General features: G+C 37.3%; 1 protein-coding gene across 4 annotated transcripts in view; it reads left to right on the top strand.

The window, feature by feature from the left end:
• Nucleotides 1-25,934, top strand: part of NELL2 (neural EGFL like 2) — a 407,098-nt gene that overhangs the window by 293,323 nt on the left and 87,841 nt on the right. For all 4 annotated transcript variants that reach the window (XM_082742286.1, XM_082742288.1, XM_082742287.1 and 1 more), the window contains exons 15-16: nucleotides 7,275-7,397; nucleotides 10,422-10,517. In XM_082742286.1, the coding sequence (XP_082598412.1) occupies nucleotides 7,275-7,397; nucleotides 10,422-10,517 (219 nt within the window). The remainder of the gene's footprint in view (nucleotides 1-7,274; nucleotides 7,398-10,421; nucleotides 10,518-25,934) is intronic.

The following is a 25,934-nucleotide window of genomic DNA, read 5'->3' as shown; positions in this document are numbered from 1 at the left end:
CTCCTTCCTCTGCCCCTCCTCTGGCACATGAACACTCACTCCCACTCTATCTCTCTCAAATAAATAAAATCTTAAAAAAAAAAAATCAAGCCTGTCTAGAAAACTTACGTATCACACTGCCTCTCTGCTATTGCTCATTAAAATAGTACATAATTTTCTCATTTTTTTCTCCTTTGTCCTTTATATTTAGTTATGGTCCCAGTACAGAACAGTTGATGGAGGACATTTTAAACCATTTGGTGAATTGTAGCAATGTCCCAAGAGTCAGTAGTCATTAGGACGTGCATGTTTTGATTGCAGGGTTATGTATTGCTGGTGACAGTGGATACAATTTCTTCATAAACCAGACCACTAAACATCGAGGGCAAGGAAGGAGGATGAGGAAGGAGTTTCAGTACTTTTTGATAGACCCCCAAACCCTCTATCACTTGTTGAATTGTAATACAGAACATTCTTGAAATTCAGTTTGTGCTCATCTTGAAAACTCCATAGAATAATTATTGTGTGACTAAAGTAAGGAGCTCTGGACAAGTCCAAAGAGTTGTTTAGTTGGATAGATAGAAATGGCTTGTTTCATCTGAGGACTCACAGTGTTGCCATTCTTTTTTTTTTTTTTTTTAAGAATTTATTTATATATTTGAGAGATAGAAAGCAGGAGCAGAGAGGGCAGCAGAGGGAGAGGGAGAAGCAGTCTTCCCATTGAGCAGGAGCCCGATGCGGGGCTGGATCCCAGGACCCTGGCATCATGACCTGAGCCAGAGGCAGATGCTTAAGTGACTGAGCCACCTAGGTGCCCCTTGCCATTCTTTTCAGAGTAAAATAAGAGGTCTCAGTATTGCAGACCCATGGCCTATCTTGTTCTGATGGCCTTCACCGGCTGGTATGGGTAACTATATACTTACTTTGGTGGGAATAGGTATGAATGAAACTCAGGGGTGAATTTCCACAACCTTATTGATATCTTACGGCCAGCAATCCAATCTACAGAAATATAAGAGGGAAATGACTAAGCAGCTCTACATTTTTGAGATAAATCATTCTTCTAAACAAATAGTTTGATAGTCTTATTTAACAGCTCCTCAAGAATAATTTACACTTTTGCCGGCTTTCTGGCTCCAAGATTTATTCAGGCTTAAGCCTGAGGGAACTTGTTTCCGGTTTCTAATAAGCAGATAATAGTTAAGACCTGAGGTAGGTTGTCACTACATTTACAGCCATATCCTGCCACATTCAAAGAGAGAATTTACTCGTTGTAAATTTATATTATAGTAAACACTTGGGTCGGGGACAGTAAAGAAGATTTCTTTGTGGCACTTACACCTGTATGTTAATGATAGCTGCTGTTTTCCCAACATTTCTGAATTTGGGCAGCATAGACAATATAATTCTTGGGACTGAAAAGAAATCCCTCAGAGGAAAAGAAAGATTCTCCGAGGATAGTGAAGGTATATTATAATCCATTACCTGAAGAGCAGAATCTAGAGTAGAAAGGTGGCAGAGAATCTAGTATACTGCTTGGTGGTGGTGGTGGGGGGGGGTGGCGCAGAATTTACCAGAAGCAGTGGGCTTTCTTATCAGGACCTGGCCAGGTGTCAGAAGAGAAGACCCTTGGATACTGGGGGTGTCTGTTTTCCAAACTGCATTAATGTTGATCTTCCAGAGATTTTTCAGTTGGGGGAATGGGTGCTTGAGTCTAAGTTCTCTGAGCTGGTCACTTTGTTTTACAAACATTTGTATTTGACTGTATTGGTATCTTCTTTTTCTTTTAAAAACTCTCAGTCTTGTGAAAATATAGATTTTAGTATGAACAGAAAGTACCTCAGTGCTTTGCCCTAAAGAGTTCTATAATTTTAATAGTGCACCTAAAGTCCTAAGAATACTAGATAATAGGGGTGCCGGGGGTGGCTCAGTTGGTTAAGCATCTGCCTTCAGCTCAGGTCGTGATCCCAGGGTTTTGAGTTCGAGTTCCACGTCCAGCTCCCTGCTCACCCTGCTCATTGGGGATTCTGCTTCTCCTATGCCTTATGCTGCTCCCCTTGCTTGTGCTCTCTCTCTGTGTTAAATACATTTTAAAAATCTAAAAAAAACAAAAACAAAAAAACACTAGATAATACAAAAGAGAGAGAGAACTTCCTAATTTTGAAGCAATGGAGGACTCCACATATGACAAGAAGACATTATATGACTGTAAACATTAAAACCCAAAACCTTTGGGCAATTACAAAGAAAAACACTGGGATTAAAAAAAAAATAGATTGAGGGAAAAACAAACATTAAATATGTCAGGTTTTGGAGTCAGATGTGATTCACAGCTCTACTTCTTAATAGCTGTGTGATCTCAGGCAAGCTACTTGACCTCTCTACAAGCCTAGTTTAATTTTTTTTTTTTTTTGCAAATTATAAGATTCCCCATTAATATGAGAATTAAATGAGATAGTATGCCTGCAGTAAGTAGTAAACACTGAATTACAGCTATGGTTATTAAATCATTCAGGATCATTCACATGTGTAAGAGGCTCAGTCAAGATTCCAAAAAGAAAAAAAGGAAGCAAATGTACATGATTGCTGTTTCATTTTGGAACCTGCACCTTCCCAACAGATGTCACAGTATCCACATCAAATGCTCCGTTCTCCATGAAGTCATTCTTGAATTCCTATCTGTCCTAACAGAAATTATTTCTCCCCCTTTTGATTTCTACTTCTCTCTGTAAACAGAGATTTCTTCTTTACTTCATTATTTCTCATTACAAAGCCACATTTTAAAAGCATTTGTGTTTTGTCTTATCTCCCCAACTAAAACTGTAAGCTTTTTTGAGGGAGCTACCACTTATAATCACAATTTTTATAATCACATTTTTAATTCCAAAAAAATTTGAATACACAGTAGACCTTGAAGAGAATTGTATGTAATTGAACTGAAGTGTAGATATATTTAAATTACTTTTCACTCCTATTTTCTGTAGTATTTGCATTTTGTATCAGTGAAATTCTTGAATAGAACATTTGCTATGTGTGTTGCATGTCTGTGTTGAAGTCATAGTAAGAAAAGCTATGTGAATTTTAATGTGGCCGTTTTGTCTTTAGATAGAACATTTATTCTGGAAACAGCTCAATATGAATACCAAATTTCAAGCTCAATTTAAGTCCAACTGTATGTAACTATGACCAATGACCTGTTAGGTATAGAGTCTTAAAATGATTTTAGAGACATTAAGCTACTCAGGTTAGGAGTTCATCAGTGAAACTGAAGTATTATTGTTCTATGTGACATTTGCATTTAGATAAATCCAAGTGTATATATTATCACTTTTTTTTTTTTCTGTAGAGGCATTTGAATGTATTGACCCTTGTCACTGGTATGAAATCAGTTTTACAGAGTACATAAAGATGCATAGCAAATTATGGCACAAAAGACAGATCTTTGCCAGCTAGCAATATAAGATGATTGATTTTACATATAATGTATTATGATGATTGACAACTACATTACTTTTGTTTAGTACTGTTGAGTGATGTTTTCTTCCTGCATGTTTATTTTTTCCATTTTATTTAAATTTAAAATGTATAGATACAACGTGTGATCAATTTTGATTAAAATAACCATATGCAATTCTTTTTAATGAAGAACATTTAGAGAGAGGCGTATTTGGTTACAATCCCAGCTTTTATCTGGACTGTCATGTCACATGAACAATGAAAATTTTAACTGAGAATGTGAAAATAGCATTGAGTCTTAGGAACTGGATATTGTGAACATCAGATCTGAAATGTCTGCTTTTCAATATATATGAAATAACACTTGAAATTCGTTTACTACTGCATCCTGCCATGCTCCTCTCAAACACTGCAACATAATATTGATTTAACCTTATCTTAATATTTCCCTCCTTATTTTATTTAATTTAACTTATTGTATGTTACAAATGTTAGAGAGAGTATTAAAAAAGGAGAGGCTGACTGGTGGGTTGCTGGTAGAGTCCTTAGGGATATGTGAGTCAGGGAAAGGCTAAGAAGTTGACATTTGACCAAAACTGGACATAGAGCAGCAATAATTATCTATTTATTGAGATGACCTTATAGAATAGAATATTTTCTCCTTGCCTCATTCATATTCTGTTTTGTGGAGGGCTATCAAATTAAAGTTAATTCTTCTGTGAGACACAGGCATTTTTTTAAAAAGATTTTATTTATTTATTTGAGAGAGACAGAGCACAAGCTGTGCAGGGTAGTGTGGGCTGCAGAGGGAGAAACAGACTCTCCAGTGAGCAGGGAACCTGACATGGGGCTCGATCCCAGGACCTTGAGATCAGGACCTGAGCTTAACCTACTGAGCAGACACTTAACGCACTGAGCCACCCAGGCACCTTGAGACATAGGCATTTTTAAAGACTTCCTCAGGTCACAGTTTACTGTTAGTCAATGGTTCTAAGTATAATCAACTTTTAAGGAGTGTGAAAAATTTTAAAGTGAGAGTGTAAAGGAATTAATATTTTCTGTTTTCGAGGTATGTCTTGCTACCTTAAATAATTTTTGAAATATCCCAAACAAAATACCACCACAGTAAAATTAGTTTAGAAAAACATTTTTAGTAGCCTTCTGTTTGTCATCTTGTCTACAACTAAACGAATTAGGATTGGTTTGAGTTAGAACAGCAGAGGAAGTATCCTGTAGTTTTCTTCCTTTGGTCATTTATTCATTTAATTATTTATTTAAGAAACATTCTTTGAATGCTGAAATAAAATACAAATAAAAACACAAAATTCTTGGGTGGCTCAGTGGGTAAGGGCTCCATGATCTCAGGGTCCTGGGATCGAGCCCCGCAGCGGGCTCTCTGCTCAGCAGGGAGCCTGCTTCCCCCTCTCTCTCTGCCTGCCTCTCTGGCTACTTGTGATCTCTGTCTTCTCTCTCTGTCAAATAAATAAATAAAATCTTTTTTAAAAAATACAAAATTCTTGTCCAAAAACTAATGGTTCCTCGTAGGGCACGAAGATGGAGAATCAAGGAGAAATAGACATTTCTGATAAAATACAATAACAGAGCCTTATCTATGGTGGTAGGGTAAACAGCCAGCAGCCCCTAACTCTGCAGGAGGTGGCAAGAATGGTATTTGCACATAAAACAAGACTTTTCAGTGTGATCTTTAGAAGTGGTAAGGGTTTGCCTGGAGAGCACCCGGAGCAGGCACCCCAGGCACAGGGAACAGGAAGGTGTGTGCGGGTGTATTTCAAAACCTGAAAATTTTCTTTAGCCTCAAATTGCTCGGGAGCATGCTTACTCATTTCAGTGACCTCGAAGGTAAATGACAACAGGGGTAGCCAGATCCCAGGTTGTGTAATTAATTAAAGTGTGTGGGAATCATCATACTGGGGGCGAAGCTGCCTCCTGTTAGGCCCCTCCTCTACCCAGTGAGTTCCATCTAATTAAGAAGACAACCAAGGCAGGGATGAAAACAGCATCCAATCAATCAGCAGCTGTCTTTAAAGAGCCTACGGCTGTCCATATAGAGATTTATAGATTAACTGCAGCACTTTGAATTGCACTGGGAAGAAAATTGGCAGCAGGTGCAAACTTCAGAGTCTAGATTTATTTTGCTTCAGGCAGCCAGACCCAGAGGTAGGTAGACTGCCCATTCCTGGCCCTCTGAAATTTGGTAGTGGTCCAGTGGTAGCCCCAGTCAGGAGACCTATGTAAAATCCAGGTTCTTTCAAAGCTATTGTCGATGGGCATGAATTCAACAACAACTATGAAAGTTTCTGATACCAGATAATAAAGGTAGAATTTCCTACACTTTGGGAATATTCAGCCAGGGATTTGGAGGATAAGATACCTATTTGTGCAGTCCTAAAACCTTAATGATTGAGAGCTCTCTTTCCTCTGAAAGACTATTGGGAATAATATCTAAGAATTTTATTACAGGGCTATAGTTCAAACTATTATAACTTTGCACTTATATATAACACAGGGCATAAAATGTTAATCTTTATTTGAAAAAAATATAGCATTGTATTTTAGCATTGAAATAAGTGATTTTAGTCTAATCTCAACATGCCCAAAGCAATTTTTTTTCAAGTTATAAATATATTATTATTAAAATGTATTGTCTGGGGGAATGCATATATTGTCTAGAATATGGTGAGTTTGAAAAAGGAAAGCAAATATTTCTTTCTGCTTTGATGATTTATATCCTAGCGAATTAATAGCTCAATTAATTTAAGTATATTAAAATATATTTTTAATTTTAGGGCTAAGTAGTGTTTATATAAGAGACTAAGTGATTTTCCTGAACTAGTTTGTATAAATTTCCTTACTTATGTTTCATTTCCTACTCATCTTGATTTTGATTTCAGATCTGTTTCCTTTCTATATGTACTGTATTTATTCCACATATTTACGTTTTTGCTACACATGGAGCTAGAATTCTGATGTTACCTAATGCTCCTGTGAACTTGAACAGGCGACTTAAGCACTCGAGCCACTATTGACTCATTTTTAAAATGGTTATAATGATATTGGTTCTGCCTCTCTCACAGGGTGCTGGGACAGTCAGATGATTCAGTGTTTTCTAAAGTGTCAAGTTGCCCACAGTGAAAGGAAGTATCATACCGATTGTGTGTTTTAAAGTTTGGATTTGCACATATCATAAAAGCAAGTTGTCTTCTTTAAAAGAACTCTTGACACTTGATTTGCAGAAGGAGAGAGCTTCCTGCGGAGGTCAGATAACTCCCCCAGTATAGCGTGTATATCTTTGAGTCTGGAAGTGTGGGTCCGGCTGACAACTGCACTCTACTAACAACTCCCAGAGCTTCAGCTCTATTTTTCTGCAGGCCGGGATTCATGAAGCAATACAATTTCACATCCTTTCCTAGCACCCTTTTCATGCTACACGATGAAGAGTTAGGTAGCAGATTTATTTCATGAGAACAACTCCCCCAAATGTCAGCCACAGAGACTGTATAGAGCAGCTCAGCACCTCAGCCATCCACTTCTGAGAATGATCCACACTCTTGCCTCTCGTCGTCTTCCATTCCTTCCTCCTCTCGGTGTACCTTCTGTCCAAATCCTTTTGCATTCAAGGTTTGTGGCTACATAAACTATGTGTGTATTTCAAGAGGAGTATGCGATGCTTCAAAATAGGAGCCCTTCTTTAATGTATACTTTGTGGAAATCTCTGTTTGAAAGAAATACCATGCAATAACCGAGATTCAGGGACAGTTTAAAATGCCGTCTCTTTGAAAATCTATCTCTGAGTAACAAAATTGTATTTCTCATTCCAGAACATGATGAGTGTATCACAAATCAGCACAACTGTGACGAAAATGCTTTATGCTTCAATACTGTTGGAGGACACAACTGTGTTTGCAAACCAGGCTATACAGGGAATGGAACCACGTGCAAAGGTAAAAGGTCTAAATGCCAGTGGCTGGGCTTTAAGGATAATACAGTGCATCTTCACCTGCCTCCCCTCTTCTCCTCACCGTCATCTCCCTTCTGAGTACTTCCCATCTCAGTCTTCCTCCTGGGTTATGTCAGTGTTTACATGGCCAAACTGTTCAATGACGTTGATGTAGCGTTCCTTGACCTCCACCACAGTGGTTTCTATCTCTGCTCTTGTCCAGCAGACCATACCCATAATCACACCTGGACACTTTTTGTTTTAAAAGATTTTATTTATTTATTTGATAGATATCACAAATAAGCAGAGAGGCAGGCAGAGAGAGAGAGAGAGAGAGAGAGAAAGAGAGGAGGGAAGCAAGTTCCCTGGGATGGTCCCAAGGACCCTGGGACCATGACCTGAGCTGAAGGCAGAGACTTTAACCCACTGAGCCACCCAGGCGCCCCACACCTGGACACTTTTGATTAGAACTGTTCGACCTTCAAAATCTCAAACATCAACTTTTTGTTGTTTTACCCCAAGTCCTTCTGCTTCCAGTTGGCCCACTCTGTTCTTTCCATGACTTGCTCTTCAGTTGTGCGGGTACATCCAATTAACAGCATCACATCAGCTATAGAAGTAGCTGCATTCCTTTGATCCTCTGTTTTCTTCCAGGTTGCCAGTGTACTCCCAGGTTCAAATACTTGTGTGTGAATCCAAATGTGACAGCTGTGTTTGCTTGTTTGTTTGTTTGTTTTTTTGACAGTACAGTCAGCCCATTTTTTCTACCACCAAAGTCCACTGTGAAATATCTCTACTGGGGGTTGTATGATAGTGTTTCTTCTCTTCTCTCTTTTGAGCTATTAAGTACTATTTAACTGGGAATATTGGGTCTCTACTTGTTGTGGTTTCCCATTTTTGCTGCTTTGTTAAGACCAATCAGTAACTCTTTTAAAAGTCCTATGGTGCCCAGATGTTCCTTTCATCCACATCGGTGGATGTTCTAGCTGTAATAAACTGCTATCCACTAATTTACTCTTTCACCGGTGCCCTCTGTTGCTTCATCAGGTAGGCTTAAGCTTACCTACTACTTCACAAGGGGAATAGAATTTCTATTTTAGAAACTCCACAAACTCCTGTAGGCTAAAATCCATATTCCTTATTAGGCCATATAGGGTTTTTTTTATGATTTGTATAAAAACTACCCACTTCTCAAATACATGTGCCCATTAGCCTGGAGTTGACTAAAATTATAATCTTCTATGACACTGTATATATAGGAGGTAGAAATAAGTACGGATGGCCCATGAGCAAGGGTCTTATGACCTAGTCTACAGTAATACAGTGGAGGTAGATAGCGATGGGCCAGAGGATTCCTCCGCTTTGGAAAAATCTATGGGGATCTTTAATTTAGAGCAGTGTGAACAGGCCTACTCACTTTAAGGTCTAAATCCCAAAAGATTGTGCCAGAGAAACTAGATTAATCCTGAGAAAAGCCAGATGTTTAAAGCCCATTCATGGTGTAACTGAATGCCTAGGACTACCTCAAAGCACCCAGATATACTGAAAATTGACAAAGGAGAGGGGTTAAGATTTCATTTGGGAGCCAAACTTCTCACTCTTATTTCTCTTTCACTCTGACTCCTAATTAAACATGAAGAATAAAGTTATAGCATAAGGAACTCTTGCAATCATGAGCAGATGCAGACAGGTAATTCTTAGCTTTGAAGGAAGGAGAACTTCCATGGATCCAAAATTTCTGCTAGAAGTTGAGCCTCTAGGTTGCCTGAATAAAGACTCTCTAGTTCATGTGTGTATTCCTGCTGGGAGTGTCAAAAGCTGAACAATAAGTGGTGTATATGTAGGATCTGAATCATTGAGTCCTGCGCTGTGTCCTTGCACGGGATTTCAAGGAAGACACACACATGGTTTAGCAGATGGACCCTTTAATATTTATGAGGTTTACATTCTCAATCTCTTTGCAAATCCTTGGTGGCTAGGTGCTCTTTTTGTCTGGGATGAAGACAGATTGGGACCCACAACCAAAGAAGCCAAATGTCCTCTTTGTGCCCTCTTCCTTTAACTCAGCACCATAATCCCAGATGTCTCCATTTTACCACTCTGAGAAAGTACATCCTAACTAATGAGAGGAAGCGCGTGCCAGAAAACTAGAGAAAATGCTTTTACCCCAGTGCCTGGAACAAGCTGATCTAATTCATCCATTACAGACCTTGCCAGGCTGAAGGAGTGGCTTTGGAGCCTTATAGAACCAAAGAACAAGCTAAAGTGGAAACAGAAGCATCTAAGGGTGCTCAGGGTCACCCATCTTATTTTTCTCTCCTCTGAATTGGGCAACACTTCAAAAGGGCACCCTTGCAATGGCTCAGATCTTGGTTCCTTTTCCTACCCATAGACGAATTCACCTCACTCACAAACCGACTCTAATACAGCAGACTTTGCGATACCTTTGTCCTTAATTCTGGATCTTGACCTGTCCTCAGCAGAGGAATGCAAGGCTCTTTTCACTATAGCCAATTTTTGCCATTGGCTGGTTCATCACAGGGACTGATTTAGAACTTTGTGAAAGATGGGGCATTTCTCTAATACTCTGGCACAATGTGTAGAATGATCAGAGACTCATAGGAGTCAATCATTTTCTATTTCCTTACCAAGTCTTTAGATGGTAGTTTGCTCCTTAAGAAAACTCTAGGATAGTTTCCGTTTTTCATTTCAAGCTAGAAATCTTACAGTGACATGCAACTCTAATTCTCATGTACTTCCTGTTGTGTGAGGTTACTGATTTTTGCTAAAAGAAAGTTTAGTGTTTTATTTTACAGGTGAAATATTTCTTTAATGTTGAAAAGAGTACTGCTTTGCAAATTGGGTTGAAGTTTCTTACCTGCATGGAAAGTCTTAGAGGAATTTGAAATTATAATAACATATATAATTTGATGTCCACATCCCAAGGGAATAAAGAAAAGCTGGGTTTAGAGTAACTTGGACTACTTTCTTCTAAAATGCTAACATCATGTATCTGGATTATTTTTAGCATTTTGCAAGGACGGCTGTAGGAACGGAGGAGCTTGTATTGCCGCTAATGTGTGTGCCTGCCCGCAAGGCTTCACTGGGCCCAGCTGTGAAACGGGTAAGAATATCATTCCATCTTCTAGAAAATGAATTTTTACGCCTATGTATAAAGTAATCCATAAGAAAATAATGTTTCAACTTTCAAGTGGGTCTCAAAGCATGGCACTATTAATAAGGGAGTGTTGAGAGTGAGGAGGTGGTACGTGTCAGTGTTGCACGCATATTCACTGGGCATTTTGTGACTTCATAATTCGTTTTACTTATTTGGAGCCTATTTTTCCCGGCATCTGTATGACTATATTAAAGGATAGATTTCAAGTTTATTTCAAGGATAGATTTCAAGATCACTTTCTAGGATCTACTACTTCCTGCCTCCACATTTGAGAAATGTAATAAGTTTTTGCCTGACTCATTTAATATTCATTCATTGTTGTTTATTTACAAAATATTTAAAGTTTTCTACTTTCTGATTATTCCTCATCTGAGTTCATTTTGAATTCATTCTTTCTGATGGATGCTAATACTAGAAACTAATATATACATGTATTATATATTATATAATATGTATAACTGCATAGTCTGTATATATATCTTATGAACCACAGTAAGATATTTTGTCAATTGAAAACACACCGTGAGAACATTGGCTCTTAAACTAAAATCATGTCGATAGTGGTTTTGGTTGCTTGGGTTAAGTGGATTCTGGTAGTAGATGACCTCAGGAAAGCCCATTATTGTCCCTAACAGAAAGCTGCTACTCCAGGGATGGGTGGTTGCCATCTTAAATTACTTTCTATAAATCTCTGTGTAATAGATGTGCGTGTCCCGTCTACTTGCAGAGTAGTCTGGTTTAATAAAAACACTGATGGAAAAGAACATGAGACAGAAAATGTTCTGGACCACTTGAGAAGTAAAAATTTTCCTGCACTGGTCCTGTCACGGTGCACAGAAGGATACCCACAGAGGGGTTTGCATCACTAAATTGTTTCTTTCTATACATACCTCTAAGTGATAATCCTAAAGCTTCAGGGACAATTGAGTTATGAAGGTCTCTAATAGAAAATGGATGGTGGCCATCTTTGATATGTAGGACTCTTTCTTAAGGGGATTATTTCCTAAATCAGGAGTTCCAAACTCATTGTGCATGTTACTCACACATGAGGCTTAACTTGTTAAAAATACAGATTTCTGGTAATTAACTATCATAGGATTTCCTAGGTCACAGTCAGGCACTTCTGGTGTTGTGCTTCTGCAATGTTTCTCTCCCATGGTCTCCACCAGTACACCCGAACACACCAAGGTAGCTGACAGTCCTCCTGTATATCCACACGTGTGGTGACCATGTTTCCTGAATACAGTATATGGTGCTGCTTCTGGTATAGAGTCTGGATACAGAAGTACTGGCTTTTTTCAGGACATTTCAATGGTGTGTAATTTTGAAGTAAATTTCTTTCCCAGAAAATCTGAGATGAATAATGGCCATGCCTAATTCTGCATATCATTCTTCCACTAGAAAAAAATATATATAATGTATGAGATTGTGAAAATCTAGAATGGGGTAAGATTGATTTGAGTAATGTAAGATTTAAAACTAAGGAGTTAAAAATAACCCAACAGAATATTTAACTTTTTCTAATTATCTTTGAACTTTCAGTCTATATGAAGACAATCCTAGGCTTACTGTAAGTAGCTATCTGTATCAGCCAAGAGCTTTGAGAAGAACAAAACAGATGTAGATTCAAAATCTAGCCCTATCCTTTACATGTTATGTGGCCTTGGGCAAGTTATATAACTTCTTAGTGTTTTGTACTATCTATACATCACCTACTCTTTGTAAGTCTCTTCCAAGATAGGTATCACCTCCATTTTTAAACAAAAATATTTGGGTTTAGAATGATTAATTTTGTTTTCTAAGGCCATAGATTAAATAGCTGAATACAAAGGTCTTTCTGCTCCCAAACCCAGGTTTTGGTTTTTGTTCTTGTTTTTTAATCTATATCAATGTTTTTCAAAGTTTCTAGTCATTCTAATGAGAGAGGAGAGAAAATGTCTTAACATAGGCCCATCCTGAAAAGGCCTACCACAACGGTAAATAAAATTTCTCCAAAAACTCATGTTTTTTCTCCAAAATTCGTTCGTTTCTATTCCATAATATATGAAAACATTTAACTTACTACCATTGAGTTAAGTTGGTGCTGTAAGACATGGGGTCAGAATTTGTCTCTGCTTTCTAGAATCTCCTGGCCCAAGACCACATTGCACTATTTGAGAAGCAAGGTATTCCTAACTCCTTCCTGAGAAGTTGTAATGACAGTACTTGCCTCAAAGCATCTGTCCCAATCATTCCTCCAGGCCAGCTCCTAACCCCTCACCTTCTAGCACCACCACTTTTTTTTTTTTTTTAAGATTTTATTTATTTATTTGACAGAGAGAAATCACAAGTAGGCAGAGAGTCAGGCAGAGAGAGAGAGGAGGAAGCAGGCTCCCTGCTGAGCAGAGAGCCCGATGTGGGACTCAATCCCAGGACCCTGAGATCATGAGCCGAGCTGAAGGCAGCGGCCTAACCCACCGAGCCACCCAGGCGCCCAGCACCACCACTTTTGATGTAGTTATAAATAGAAGTTGTGCCCTTTAAAAAATATCTTTAGAGGAGAACACAAAATAATCTGTTCTCTCATTATTCAACAAACATTTATTTAGGACCTTTTATATGCTGAGCCCTGATCTAGAAACAGGGTATAGCAGTGAACAACACTGAGTTCTTAATCTGCATGGAAATTATGGTCTAGTTGAGTTAGAGGGTCTATAAATAGGAAAATAAATAAATACCTAAAATAGTATCAGGTAATAATAAGAGCTATAAAGAAAACTAAAGCAAATAGTGTAAAATTATTTTTATTAACCTATGGACCTTACATATGAGGAGTATTGTTATTATTGGTATTTACTTCATTAATAAAACCAACTAATATCAACTTCTATATCAAGTCCTAAAATCTCAGTGATTAATACAAAAAGCATTTGCTCACTCATATCTCAGTTTGATATGTCAAATGTGATGGTGGGGAGAGTGGGGGGGCATTGGGATTGGGCCTGCTTAAGCCAGGCCCCCCGCTATTGCCATTTGATAAGTTAAGTCATGTACAACACACAGCCTCTATTGCCACAGAGAAGAGGACCACAGAGAAAACATGGAGAATGCACCCCCACTGTCACTGCCTCAGACCAGAAATGACATGCATGTCCCTTCCTCTCACATACAGTTGGTAAGAGCTCACCCCATAGACTTGAGTGGTTTAGAAAATCTAGCTGAACTGAATGTGCAGGAAGATGAAACTGGTTTGTGACCATTATGCCAGTCTTTTGCCATATCTTCTATCTGCCATTGCTGGTACTATTTGAACAATTCAAACCATTTTCTCTATTGTCTTATCTACTCAGATGGAGGAACTGGGTTACTTCCTTTTCAGCTTCCGCCTTCTTTCCTTAACTGGTGGGGATCCTTAACTTGGAATTGTTGAACCTCTACAGGTCTCTGGATGGACTCTGGGAGTCCATGAATTCCATGAATATACATGTATACGTACACATTCCTATAAAAAGAATTCAGAGCTTTTAAAGATGGCATACAGATTCTATAATTTCTAAATAGGTAAAACCACTGGAGAGAGAATCATCCATGATTCATAAAGTAAACTACCTGCTCCTTTATTCTGTGGAAAGTGATCCAGATGCAAATATCCCACGTCTTCCAGTATGTTTCTTTGAGGACCTTAAATCTCAAGACCCCATACTGAACACATCATCTCCACGACTTTTGGCATATCTCTTCTTCCTCTTCTGTTACCAAACCCTGGTTCTTAGTCTGTATTTCAGTGAGTGGCCTTCTCCACCAAGCTCTGTTGGCCAGTAAAAAATGAGTCACCTCCCTCTTATTTCCTTTCACCTCCCACCAAATCCTTTTGGTTCTGCTTACTAGGGTCCATTTCTTTCCTTTCTGGCTGGACTACAGTCACTCAGGGAGCTCAGGTGTATCTCTCTCTAGTCAGTTCTCCACAGAATATCTGAGCACAAATTTGACCATGTCATTCCGTACTGAAAAAAACCCTTAGCATCCCCCACTGACCTCACACTTCTTGACAGACCGATACGGCCCTTCAATATTTGTCCCCTGCTTCTCTGCCCAGCATTCGCCCTCTTGCCCCTCAGTCTCCTCACTTCTTTTATAGCCCAAGGTATTGAGTCTCTTGAGGATGAAACATGTATCTTGTTCACTTTTGAATCTTTAAGACATTGGTAAATAAATAAAGAAATGAGTGGTCAGTTAAATGAGGAGGTAAAAGATGATATGATTGCATCATATTTGGTGGACTTTATTGAACATTAGTTTAAAGAGGCTTTCAGAGTCACCTGGTCCTAAACTCTCATATAGCAGATAAAGTAATTAAGGTACAGAAGGGTAAAGTAACTTTTGATAAGGTGTTTCATTATAGATAGTGATCTACAATTTAGAACTCAGGGCTTCTGATTTCTAGTCCAGTGTTTCTCTTTTTCTTCCTTTCCTGCCTCTTTCCCTCCCTCTCTCCCTTGTTTCCTTCCTTCCTTTCTTCCTTTTTTTCCTTCCTTCCTATGCCATGCTGTCTGTTCAGGAATTTGTCCTACTATCATCTCTCACGAGGCCTGTGCTTTTTGTCATGTCCTCCCCTTCAACTGCCAAATAATCTTATTGTCTTTATCAGTGAAGACTGTGGCAGTTTTTCTCTCCGTAGGTAGCGAAAAAGCATCAGGACTGCTAAGATCTTGTAAGTTTAGGACTGGCCTAAATCTTGGACTGCTGGAGCTAGATGCTGCCTGATAGCTGAGAACGGAGACTAATTGCTGGCCCCAGTGGCCCTCTGTTGAGCCCTTAGAGTGGAATCACTGAGCATGAAGTAATAGGATCTACCAGTTTCTTGAAAGACAATCTTAATGTTCAAGACATTTACCAAGCCTTGTTACTTTATTGAGAAGGGCTCCCCTGAAGCTCCTGTCCCTAATTTATTGAGTCTGTTTCTGCATCATGCCTATCTTGCTGGAGTGGTTGAATCACCTTACCAACCTCACAAAGAGGCTGCTATGTGTATTTTCTTACTGAGAAAAATTAATTTTTTATGGTCTTCTTTTTTAGCCACTGTGTAAAATCACCCACATGGACAGCATAACTTCATTTTTAATTAAACATCCTAATATTCCATCAGGTGTTTAACTTGGACTTAGCAGGGCGATTATTTCCTGGATAACTCGATAAAATATATTCAAAATCTCTATGCTGAGGTTTCACAGCTTTCTCATTGCCACACGTACTTCTTACCCAATCGCTAACCCTCAGCAAACATGAGTCTGATGACCTCATTAGTATGCAAAGCTGTCTCAGTATACTAAAAGTAAATCTTTCAGTCATGATTTACAGCACAACTCGAAAAGATATGACAGTCCCCTATAAGTAACTGCCGACTTAAATCAAATTAAAATGTTTATAACTGGGGAAAAGTTGGTATCGAATGGCAGTGCTAAAAAAGATAGGCTGTAATGTCAAAGCAGAGGAGCTCAGACAGTTTGGTGATAAATGGCTTTTTTTTTTTTTTCTGTGTGTAAAATAATGGGTTTCTTAGCCACAGATCAAAACATGAGATGAGATTTTAATTATTTTTAGTGAGTAGTTAAATGAATATAAATTCAAGTTGCATTCCTAAGTGTTTGTGTAGCTTTTTAATAATATCTGTGGTTTCAAAAAGGTAAAATTAAGTATGAGGCATATATGAATGTTGCTTTACTTCAAAGGTAACTACAGATTGATCGAGGTTGATTGATTTTAAAAAGTCTCCATTATTACTATTCGAGTATAGGTAGTAAAAATCCTTTATTTAATTTATAGTAACAAAGTTATTTTGTTAGTAGTATGTACAGTTAGCATTTATTATGAGTGTCAAATGCTATTATATTTCCTGATATGGTTAAATTAGCACATTTTTCACCATTAAAGGAAGACATTTATTTAATCTCATGAACATGTAGCTTTCCTTTAAAGGCATATTTTTCAGAAGTTTTCATCATTTCATAGCATTTTACATAAAAAGAACAAAACTCAGAAACAAGAGAAAATTCAAACATTTCTGGCATAGCATACCTTTCTCTTTTTTTTTTTTTTTTACCAAAATGACTCAGAGCAAAATTCCATTACCAAAATATCTATCTTTTTGAGGGAGAAGAGAATTTTAGTAAGACTTTTGAGACTATAATATAGTTAGTAATGGAAAAAAAAAAAAAAAAACTTTAGATACCTTTTCTTTACCAGTGTGATTTTTTTTTAGTTTTATTTTGAATTTATTTTGTTCAAGCTGAACAAATACCAATTTTGTATATAAAAATTGTTCAGTATACTTTATTGTAATAAAGAAAACTCAGGATAAAGGCAGTTCAGCTTCTGATCCTTCAGTATCTATTGAAGTCACTTTTCCAGATTTGAATTTCTCAGGGAAGAGACAAGGCACAGCTGATCATTTAGTGGTTTTTATAATGTAGGATCCATACTCATGGAGGGATCCATTAATTTGCCTAAGGTAGAATCCCCAGTCATCCTTCGTGAATTGCTTCTGCTCTTTAAACTTGGTATTTAATGACAAAAGTGATTGAGTTACATTTGATGAATGAATGTGTCTTAATGAACTTCAGATAAATTGGGGATTTAGGTCTCCAAGTGACTTTTTCTTGTTATAAAATTTTTAAAAGAAGAAACCAAAGAACTCTCACAGAAGGCTTTTTGACCATACGTTGCATATGAGTTAACTTGGATACTTAAGATACAGCTTCTCTTTACGTAAGTAATCCTTAACCTTCTTTAAAATAGCCCTTTAATTAATATTATGCCAAACCCTGGTCTTCCTTGAAGCATTTAACATAGTGGTCAAGAACATTAAAAATTGGATCGTAGGGGAAGGGCGAGAATAATTAAAGAAGAAAACATCAAAGAGGGAGACAAACCATAAAAGACTTAATCTCTGGAAACAAACTGAGGGTTGCTTGTGGGGAGGATAGGGTGGCTGGGTGCTGGACATTGGGGAGGACATATGCTATGGTGAGTGCTGTGAATTCTGTGACTGATGAATCACAGATCTGTACCCCTGAAACAAATAGTACGTTATATGTTAACTTTAAAAAAAAATTTTTTTTTTTAAATTGAAACCAGAAGGACATCCATCAGCCTAAGTCCTAGCTCTGCTAGGTCACCTGTGTGACCTTTTCTTTGTTATTTTGTTTTTCTGTGCCTTAATTTTCATATGTATGAAGTGAAGGATGATAATAATATCTACCTCATTGTTCTGTTCCAGAAATTAAATGAAATAATGTAAGCAAGGCATATAGCATCATTCGGGAACATTATAAGTACTCAATAAATGATACCCGATATGGATGTATTATACATTTTAAGTAAAATGTTGGGTACAGAACTGTTTGAAGCTTTGACTCCTTTGAGTTAGCTGGAGATACCCTGAGTTATTACAAAATAAAAGTTAAGAGTAAGAAATGATTCTAGTTTTCTTGATTCATTTATAAACTAACTTTAAGTATAGCTTTACTATACTTTAATGCATGAAAGTCTTTATTTTAGCCATTTTCATTCTTTACATTTACTTAAAATTGCTTTATTTTAATTCTAATGCAAATCTTAAAAATTAATGTTTTATGGAAATCTAAGTCTTTGTACTGTTCAAAAAGTAGTTAAAAGTTCTTGTGTTAAATCTCAAAGTCATTTTTCCAAGTCCTTCAGGTTAATTGGAAAAAATCTTACTCTTTCCATGTATCAGTCATGTATAATAGATAACAATTCTGATGGGGAAATATTTCAGACTCTTTTATTGTAGGGCCTACCTAATTAACATTGGAAATGAGGACACATCATGGAGTTAATATAAGGAGAAAAAAATAGCTTTCAAGCTGTTAGAGGGCAGGTCTCTAAGAAAAAAAGCCTAGTGGAATTATTTGGGAATTTGGAAAAGATCTTCACTTTTGCTTTAAAAACATTGACAATTTTTTCAGTGGGTCACCTATGAATATATTATATTGTGTTTTACCCCTGAATTCCTAAAATCCATTCCCCCCTTATTTTTTATTACTTAAAATAAACCAAATAAAGTCACTTTTATATTTTTATTTGATATTATTCTAAAATTAATTAACCAAATACTTCATTAATATTTTCAACAAGTAGTATATGCACATAGTATAAAATATAAAAGGGCAAAGAGCATATAACAAAGAGTAAATTTTCTTTGTACCCTTTTCCCAATCATTGCTTTTTTTTCTTGCTTAACAATATATCTTAGAACCCATACTGTCATTTCATCCTCATTAGACAGTGTGATTCAAATAAGAAAGCCAGTTTTATTAGAGGCTGCTACATTCCGATAGCAGATTTTAATTTGTAACTCTGTACTTGCCAATAAGAATGCACATCTTGGGGACCAGATCTTTCTCTTCCTTTGTGCACCCCCATCCTTTGGTTGGAAATGTTCTGTAATTTTCTCTTTCATAAATTTCAAAATTTTTTTACATAGATAAGCTGATGAACTTTTATTTATTACAAGTGATAGCAGGACAGATTTCATATCCTGAAGAGACATGAAAACGTAATAAGTCATGTACAGCTATCTCATGTTTAGTCTTGTTTAATTCAGAATATCTCAAGGATGCAACATTTAATATATACTCAAATTATTTTTGCTTCTTGCATTCTGTTTCTTCTTTCTGTGTGTTGTTTCTTTCTTCCTGAGGGACCTACATTAGTACTCTCTGGGTGGGTCTGTTAGTGGCAAACTCTCAGCATTGGTCTGAAATGGGCTTTATGCCATTTTACATATTACATATACCCTATTACATTTAGGTTAGTTAAGTTCCAATTTCTAGATTGTTCTCTCTCTAGAACCACTGTGAAGGCAGTATCCCATCACTTTTCGGGCCTCTGAGGTTTCTGTGTAGAAGTCCACTGCCAGTTTGATTGTAATTCATTTGAAAATCCTTTTTTACTTCATTGCTTTTAAGAACCCCTTTTTCTGGGAGTTTGTGGTTTCAACCTTTCATGCCTGGGGATGAATTTATTTTTATTTATCTTGCCTGGGGATCCTTTAGACTAGCGAATTAGAGTACTCTTTTTCATCCGTTGTGGAAAACACACAGTTTTTATCTCCTCAAACGTTGCTGCTTCTTTCTGATCCTCTTTATTCGTTCCTCCTAGTTTTCCTCTTGGATATATGTTGGCTCTTATCTCTCTATGTTTGGTATTTTCCATCTCTCTATCTCTCAGGGCTGTGCCCTTTGCAATTTCTTCATATCTATCCCCCAGTCTATCAGTTATCTGCTCAGCTTTGTCTAATCCTTTGTTTAGCTGATCCATTGATTTTTATAAAAGTTTAGTTTAATAACTATCTTTTTTGCTTTTAGGTCTACTCTTTTTCAAATTTTTGATGCCTTTCCTCTTTGCTCTTATTCTTGTGATTTTGATTCCTTGCTTTCTGTCCTTAACAATTTTAAATATGCTCACATTACATTGTCATCTTTATCATTTTGCTCTATTATCTGCAGTGTAAGGGAGTCTAAATATGCCTTTTATTAAACTTGTTAAGTATTGCCACTGTTGCAGTGTTTCCTCGTGTGTTTTGTGCTTTTGATGTCTGCCCTTACCTTCACTGAAGATTTACCTGGGAAACCTGAGGTCTTTTCCCTCCCGAGGAACTTTACTCTTACTTCTGCAGGTATGACAGGAATATTACAGTTGACCTTTGGGTTAATTTCTTTGCCAGATGGTATGCCACGCTAGTGACATAAATTTGAATCTCAGAACTCTGTAAGAGAAAAATTTTTTTCCTCCCCACCCAAATATCAACAAAAAGAGAATGTCTCCTCCTAATCTCTAGTGCTAGTGGTGGTTTTGTTTGTGTGTACCCTACATTTAAACTGATGGAGGACTCCTTCAAGGATCCTGTTTGGTGCTGAAGTCTTAGACCGTGTGTTGGACCACATCTTCTCTGCTGTTACTATGTGAACCATAAGTCCAGATCTGGTGTTCAGCTTCCTCATGGGCTGGATAGGAATTTCCATTTTGTAAGTGAGCTAAGTTATGAATTTCCTATAATGTGTTTTTATGCCCTGTCTTTTGTAGGTAGGTTTTCAGGTTATGCAATTCTCAATATTGCTGGGATTGGAAAGAATAAGTATTTTGTTGATGCCCTCAGGAGAGGGGAATTCTTGTCACTCATAAATCTACAGATAGTGAGGGGGAGACACATGGTGGCAGAGGAAAATGGGGTGGAATGTGGGAAGAAACAATGGTAATGGGACCAAATTTGTGGAATTCACTAGGAATGGAGCTGGGGGTGTGGCTGCTTCTTTTTCTTTGCTAAATTTCTGATGTTCCTGAGAAAAGTCTGTGCTTTTTCCTAAAGGGTCTTCATCAGTGGTTTCCATTTCATTCTTCATTTAAGCTTTCTGGAAGAAGCCACTGAGATATAGGTACAATAAACCCATAGCAATCAGCTTTATTTATACATTTATAAGTATATATAAATTTATATATTACACACACACACACACACACACACACACACACGTCAGTTTTATCTGCTGATTGTTAGCTGTTTTTTGGGGTGCCTGGATGGTGCATTTGGTTGAGCATCTGACTCTTGGTTTTGGCTCAGGCTATGATGTCGGGGCAGTGAGATCAACCTCAAGTCAGGCTCCATGCTCAGCATGGAGTCTGCTTGGTATTCTCTCCCCCCCCCCACTATGCCCTTCCTGCTTGCCTGCACTCCCTCTCTCTCACTTGCTCATAAATAAATAAATAAATCCTTTAAAAAATTAAAAACCTCACTGTTTTTTAGAGAATACAATATTTTCTAGTAATTTTTTTTTAGACTTAAAGGGAAATGTGGTGTACAAAGATAGAGTTAAATAAAAAATCTGGGTGTAGAGTCAAGTCAAGTCAAAGAAGATGAATCTGATTTACAAAAGACATGAATTGGGAAGGGTAGTTAATAGGACAAAAGACAGAACAAAGATTCAAAGTGATTCAGATTTCAGGAACAATGGGATTGAATTAACACTATGACCTGCAGGGGACATGTGACATTACCTCCTGTAGTTGTCCTGCTCTCAGCTCCAGTAAGGCTACACTGTCTCTATCAGTATTTTATTTTTAGATTCTTAATTCTGATCACTTCCATCTTGGGCCTATGTTCATTGTGTCCTTGGCCATAATCTTGTTTTTCTTCTTTTCTTTAATTGCCTTCCCCACCTCCCCTGTTTCCCCACTCCCTCCCACTGGAGCATGGGTTCCTTGAAAGTAAAAGGGAAGCCTAAAATTTTGTGTTTCTCATAGGACTTAGCATCACATTTTACATCTAGTGGGCAGGCAATGAATATTAATAAAATATAAGTGCATTCTTGCCTTTGGGTTAAAAAAAACAATTACACGAGATAGAAAACTTTAATAGTATCATTCTTTTCTTGACTACTGATTCCAAGTTAAGTATGAACCCCAAGTATAATGTACCAGCTCTAAAAGAAAATGCATACTTAGCCTTTGCTCCTGCAGAGTACACAAGCAATATAAGTAATAATAGTCTCCCTGAATTCTGTATACTCATTCCACAGTGGAATATTGTGTTCACTTTGGCCAACAGATTTCAAGAGGTTACTGCAAATGGGAGTGTGCTCAAGGAAAAGTTAGCTGGAAGGTGAAAGCTCTAGTGGATATAAAAGTATGGTTGAACAAACCTAAGGTGTTCAATAAAGAACTGAAATAAATAAGAAAACTAAAAGGCAGCATGAAACTACCCTTAAATACAGTAAGGGCTCAACTAGGGTGTGGATTTTGAATTAGACTATTTACATGTAGCTCTAGTGTGCAAAACTAGTAAATTTACCAGGACCCTCAAATAAGAAACATGCTGATCACAAGAACCATATGAAAATGGGGTGCACCAGCCTGTGTGTTCAAGTAGAATCTGGATGACCAAATGTCAGGAATACTGAGGACCCATAGGACTCTCGCACTGGATCTAGATGGCATGGTTCATGCAGGTAATCTAGGACTCCTGTTTTGATTTTTCATAATAGTAGCTATTTTAAACTGTATGTCTGTAGGCATTTCCTTCAATAATAAAGAAGCAGTGTAGGTTGATGGTTAAGAATTTGAGAGTGGGCTGGGAAGATGACTCTCTGGGTATAATTCCAGGCTCTACCACTTTGTGAACTCGAACAAATTACTTAATTTTTATGTGTCCCAGTCTCTTTGTCTTAAAATGGTATAATAATAAGAATACCTATTTTATTTCATTGTTGAGAAGATTACATGAGTCAACAGCAGGGATGCAGTAAATGTTAGCTATTATTACGACCTTAATCCTAATCCCTACAATAACCCTCTAAAGTAGTTATTATTACCTGCTGAGGAAACTGAGGTTCACAGAGATTAAATGATTTGCTCTGCTGTATAGCCAATGAAGTGGGGAAAAGAAATCATGCCTGGGGCTGATGAATTAATCTGTACTCTATCTGCTCTGATATTTGGCCTCCAATGCGTCGTAAAGATGATTAAATGCCTTTGCAATGGCAGCAAACTTTATGGAATAAAGGTGCCAAATTATCTAAATTAAACATTTATTAAGCTCCGTGCACACACAGCATAACGTGACATGTGTATGAAGATACAGAAAATAAAACAGTTCTTTTCTCTTGGGAGTTTATATCTCTTGTCTGATGCCCAGGGGAGCATTTTATCTACATAACAAGGAAAGAACAGGTGGGTTCAAAAATAACAGTAATACCTTTTAAGTGATTGCTAACTACTAATCTTGTCTGGTATGGTAACCCCAGAAGAAACTGCTCTTCAAAAGAATGAATGCTGGAGCTGTAATCCCAGCAGCTGTAATTTACAGGGGAAGGCTTCATGATAATCTCCTACTGGTGGGACCTAGGAGGCAGGCAAACAGCTGATTAAATGTGTGAAAAGTACACTCTCAAGTGTTAGGGTTTTCCTTGCTGATTTTCTCAATATTCATGTCTGAGGATAATTATAAGGCTGAATAAGAATGAACTTGGACCTCTTGTTTAATAGAAAGCCTTAACAAAACAAGTTAAAGGAATTCTCTGATATTCTTAGTCTTTTAAGTTGTGGAACTTTTTCTTGTCCTTCTTTAGATGAGGTGTGCTTTCATTTGCTTTGAGCAGCCTTTAAAATATGAATCACTCACGTGAGCATTTTTTTTTCTTCAGATTTTAAAAGGCCCAACTCCAGTCCTAAAATTAACCTTAGCTTTGTCCTTTTTTATATAAAGCTGAGTATATTTTTATGACTTCATATCATTCTCTTTAATAATGTTTAATTCAAGGAAAATAAAATCAGTTAACCATAATTGTCTTTTTTTTTTTTTTTTGGCTGGAAAATCAATCAATAGAATGGACTCTGTAAACAAGACAATTTATTATATATTATTGTAATCTTCTTGGTTTTGACAATTTATAACCAAAAGAAATTAATTAAAACACAGTTGCCTATAAACCGTCCTGAAGAAGCAAGAATCAAGAGTGAGTTTCATATTATAGGATGCATAGCCATTATTCAGTGAATGATGGGAAGGAGGTTCTTTCCATAAATCATAAAACTTAATTATAAACCAAAGTGTGCTGAATCTGTTACAGAGATAATTTTGCACCCTACACTGCATGAAAGGCAAGATTTAGTAGGTGTCTAAAATCAATAAGATTAGAATCAATCAGCTAATTTTATTAGGAGCAAAATGGAGGAATTGTTAGATTTTGTTGGAATTATTAATAAATATTTATGTTATCTGAGATTAGATATTTATCTTCAAGTTGACATTCTTAAAAGGTAAATACGGGCATTTACCTCATTTTACTGTGCTTTCCTTTATTGCATTTCACAGACACTGTGTTTTTTATAAGTAAAAGTTTTGTGTCTACTCAGTATCAAGCAGTTTATCCACACCATTGTTCCAACAGTGTTTGATCCCTTTGTGGTTCTATGTCCCATTTTGGTGATTCTCATGATATTTCAAATATTATCATAAGTACTATATTTGTTAGGGTAATCGTGATCAATGATCTTTGATGTTACTATTTTAATTGTTTTGGACCACCATGAACCTCACCCGTATAAAACAGTGAGCCTAAATGATAAATGTGTGTGTTCTGAATGCTCCAATGACCTACCCATTCCCCAATCTCTCTCCCTTTCCATGGGCTTCCCTATTCCCTGAGATATAACAATATTGAAATTAGGCTAATTCATAACTCTACAGTGACCTTATAGCTATTCAAATGGAAGGGTCACTTTCACTTTTTTTAAAGATTTTATTTATTTATTTGAGAGAGAGAGAGAAAAGGAGAGGGGGGCAAGGGGGAGAGGGAGAGGGAGAAGCAGAGTCCCCTCTGAGCAGGGAGCCTGATGCAGGGCTTGATCCTAGGACCTTAGATCAGGACCTGAGCCGAAAAGGCAGATGCTTAACCACCTGATCCACCCAGGCACCCCACACCTGTCTCACTTGAAATCAAAAGCTAGAAATAATTAAGTTTAGTGAAAAGTCATGTCAAAAACCAAGATGGGTTGAAAACTAAGCCCCTTATGCCAAAGAGTCAAGTTGTGAATGCAAAGGAAAAATTGTTAAAGGAAATTAGAAGTACTACTCTAGTTAACACATGAATGATTTAAAAAAAAAAAAAGTGAAAGTTTTGGAGCATGTTTTGGTGGTCTGGATAGATCATGACATGAACATAAAAGTGCAAGGTGATGGAACAAGTGATCCAGAAGAGCTAGTTGAGATAATTCATGAAGATGACTACACTAAACAGATTTTTAACCTTGAAGAAACAGCCTTTCTATTGGAAGAAGATGCCATCTAAGATTTTCATAGCTAGAGAGGAGTCAAGGCCTGGCTTCAAATCTTCAAAGATTAGACAGACTCTTCTTAGTGGCTGATGCAGCTGATCACTTTAAGGTGAAACCAGTGCTCAATGACCATTCCAGAAATCTCAGAGCCCATAAGAAGTATGCTAAATCAATCCTGTAAATGGAACAACAAAGCCTGGATGACAGCATATCTGTTTATAGCATGGTTTACTGAATATTTTAAGCCCACTGTAAAGACATGCTGCTCAGGAAAAAAAGTTCCCCTCCAAGTATGACTGCTCATTGACAATGCATGGGGTCATGCAAGAGCTCTGACGGAGATGTGTAGTAAGATTAATGTGATTTTCGTGACTGCTGACACAAACAACACCCACTCTAGAGCCCATGGATCAAGGAGTAATTTTAACTTTCAGGTCTTTATTATTTAAGAAATACATTTTTTGAGGCCCTACCTGCCATAGATAGTGATTCCTTCAATGTATCTGGGCCAGTATTGAAAGCCTCTGCAAAGGA

The sequence above is a fragment of the Mustela nivalis genome (assembly GCF_964662115.1).
Source record: "Mustela nivalis genome assembly, chromosome: 7".
In the NCBI taxonomy this organism is placed as follows: Eukaryota; Metazoa; Chordata; class Mammalia; order Carnivora; family Mustelidae; genus Mustela; species Mustela nivalis.
This window is presented reverse-complemented; position numbering and strand designations above follow the sequence as displayed.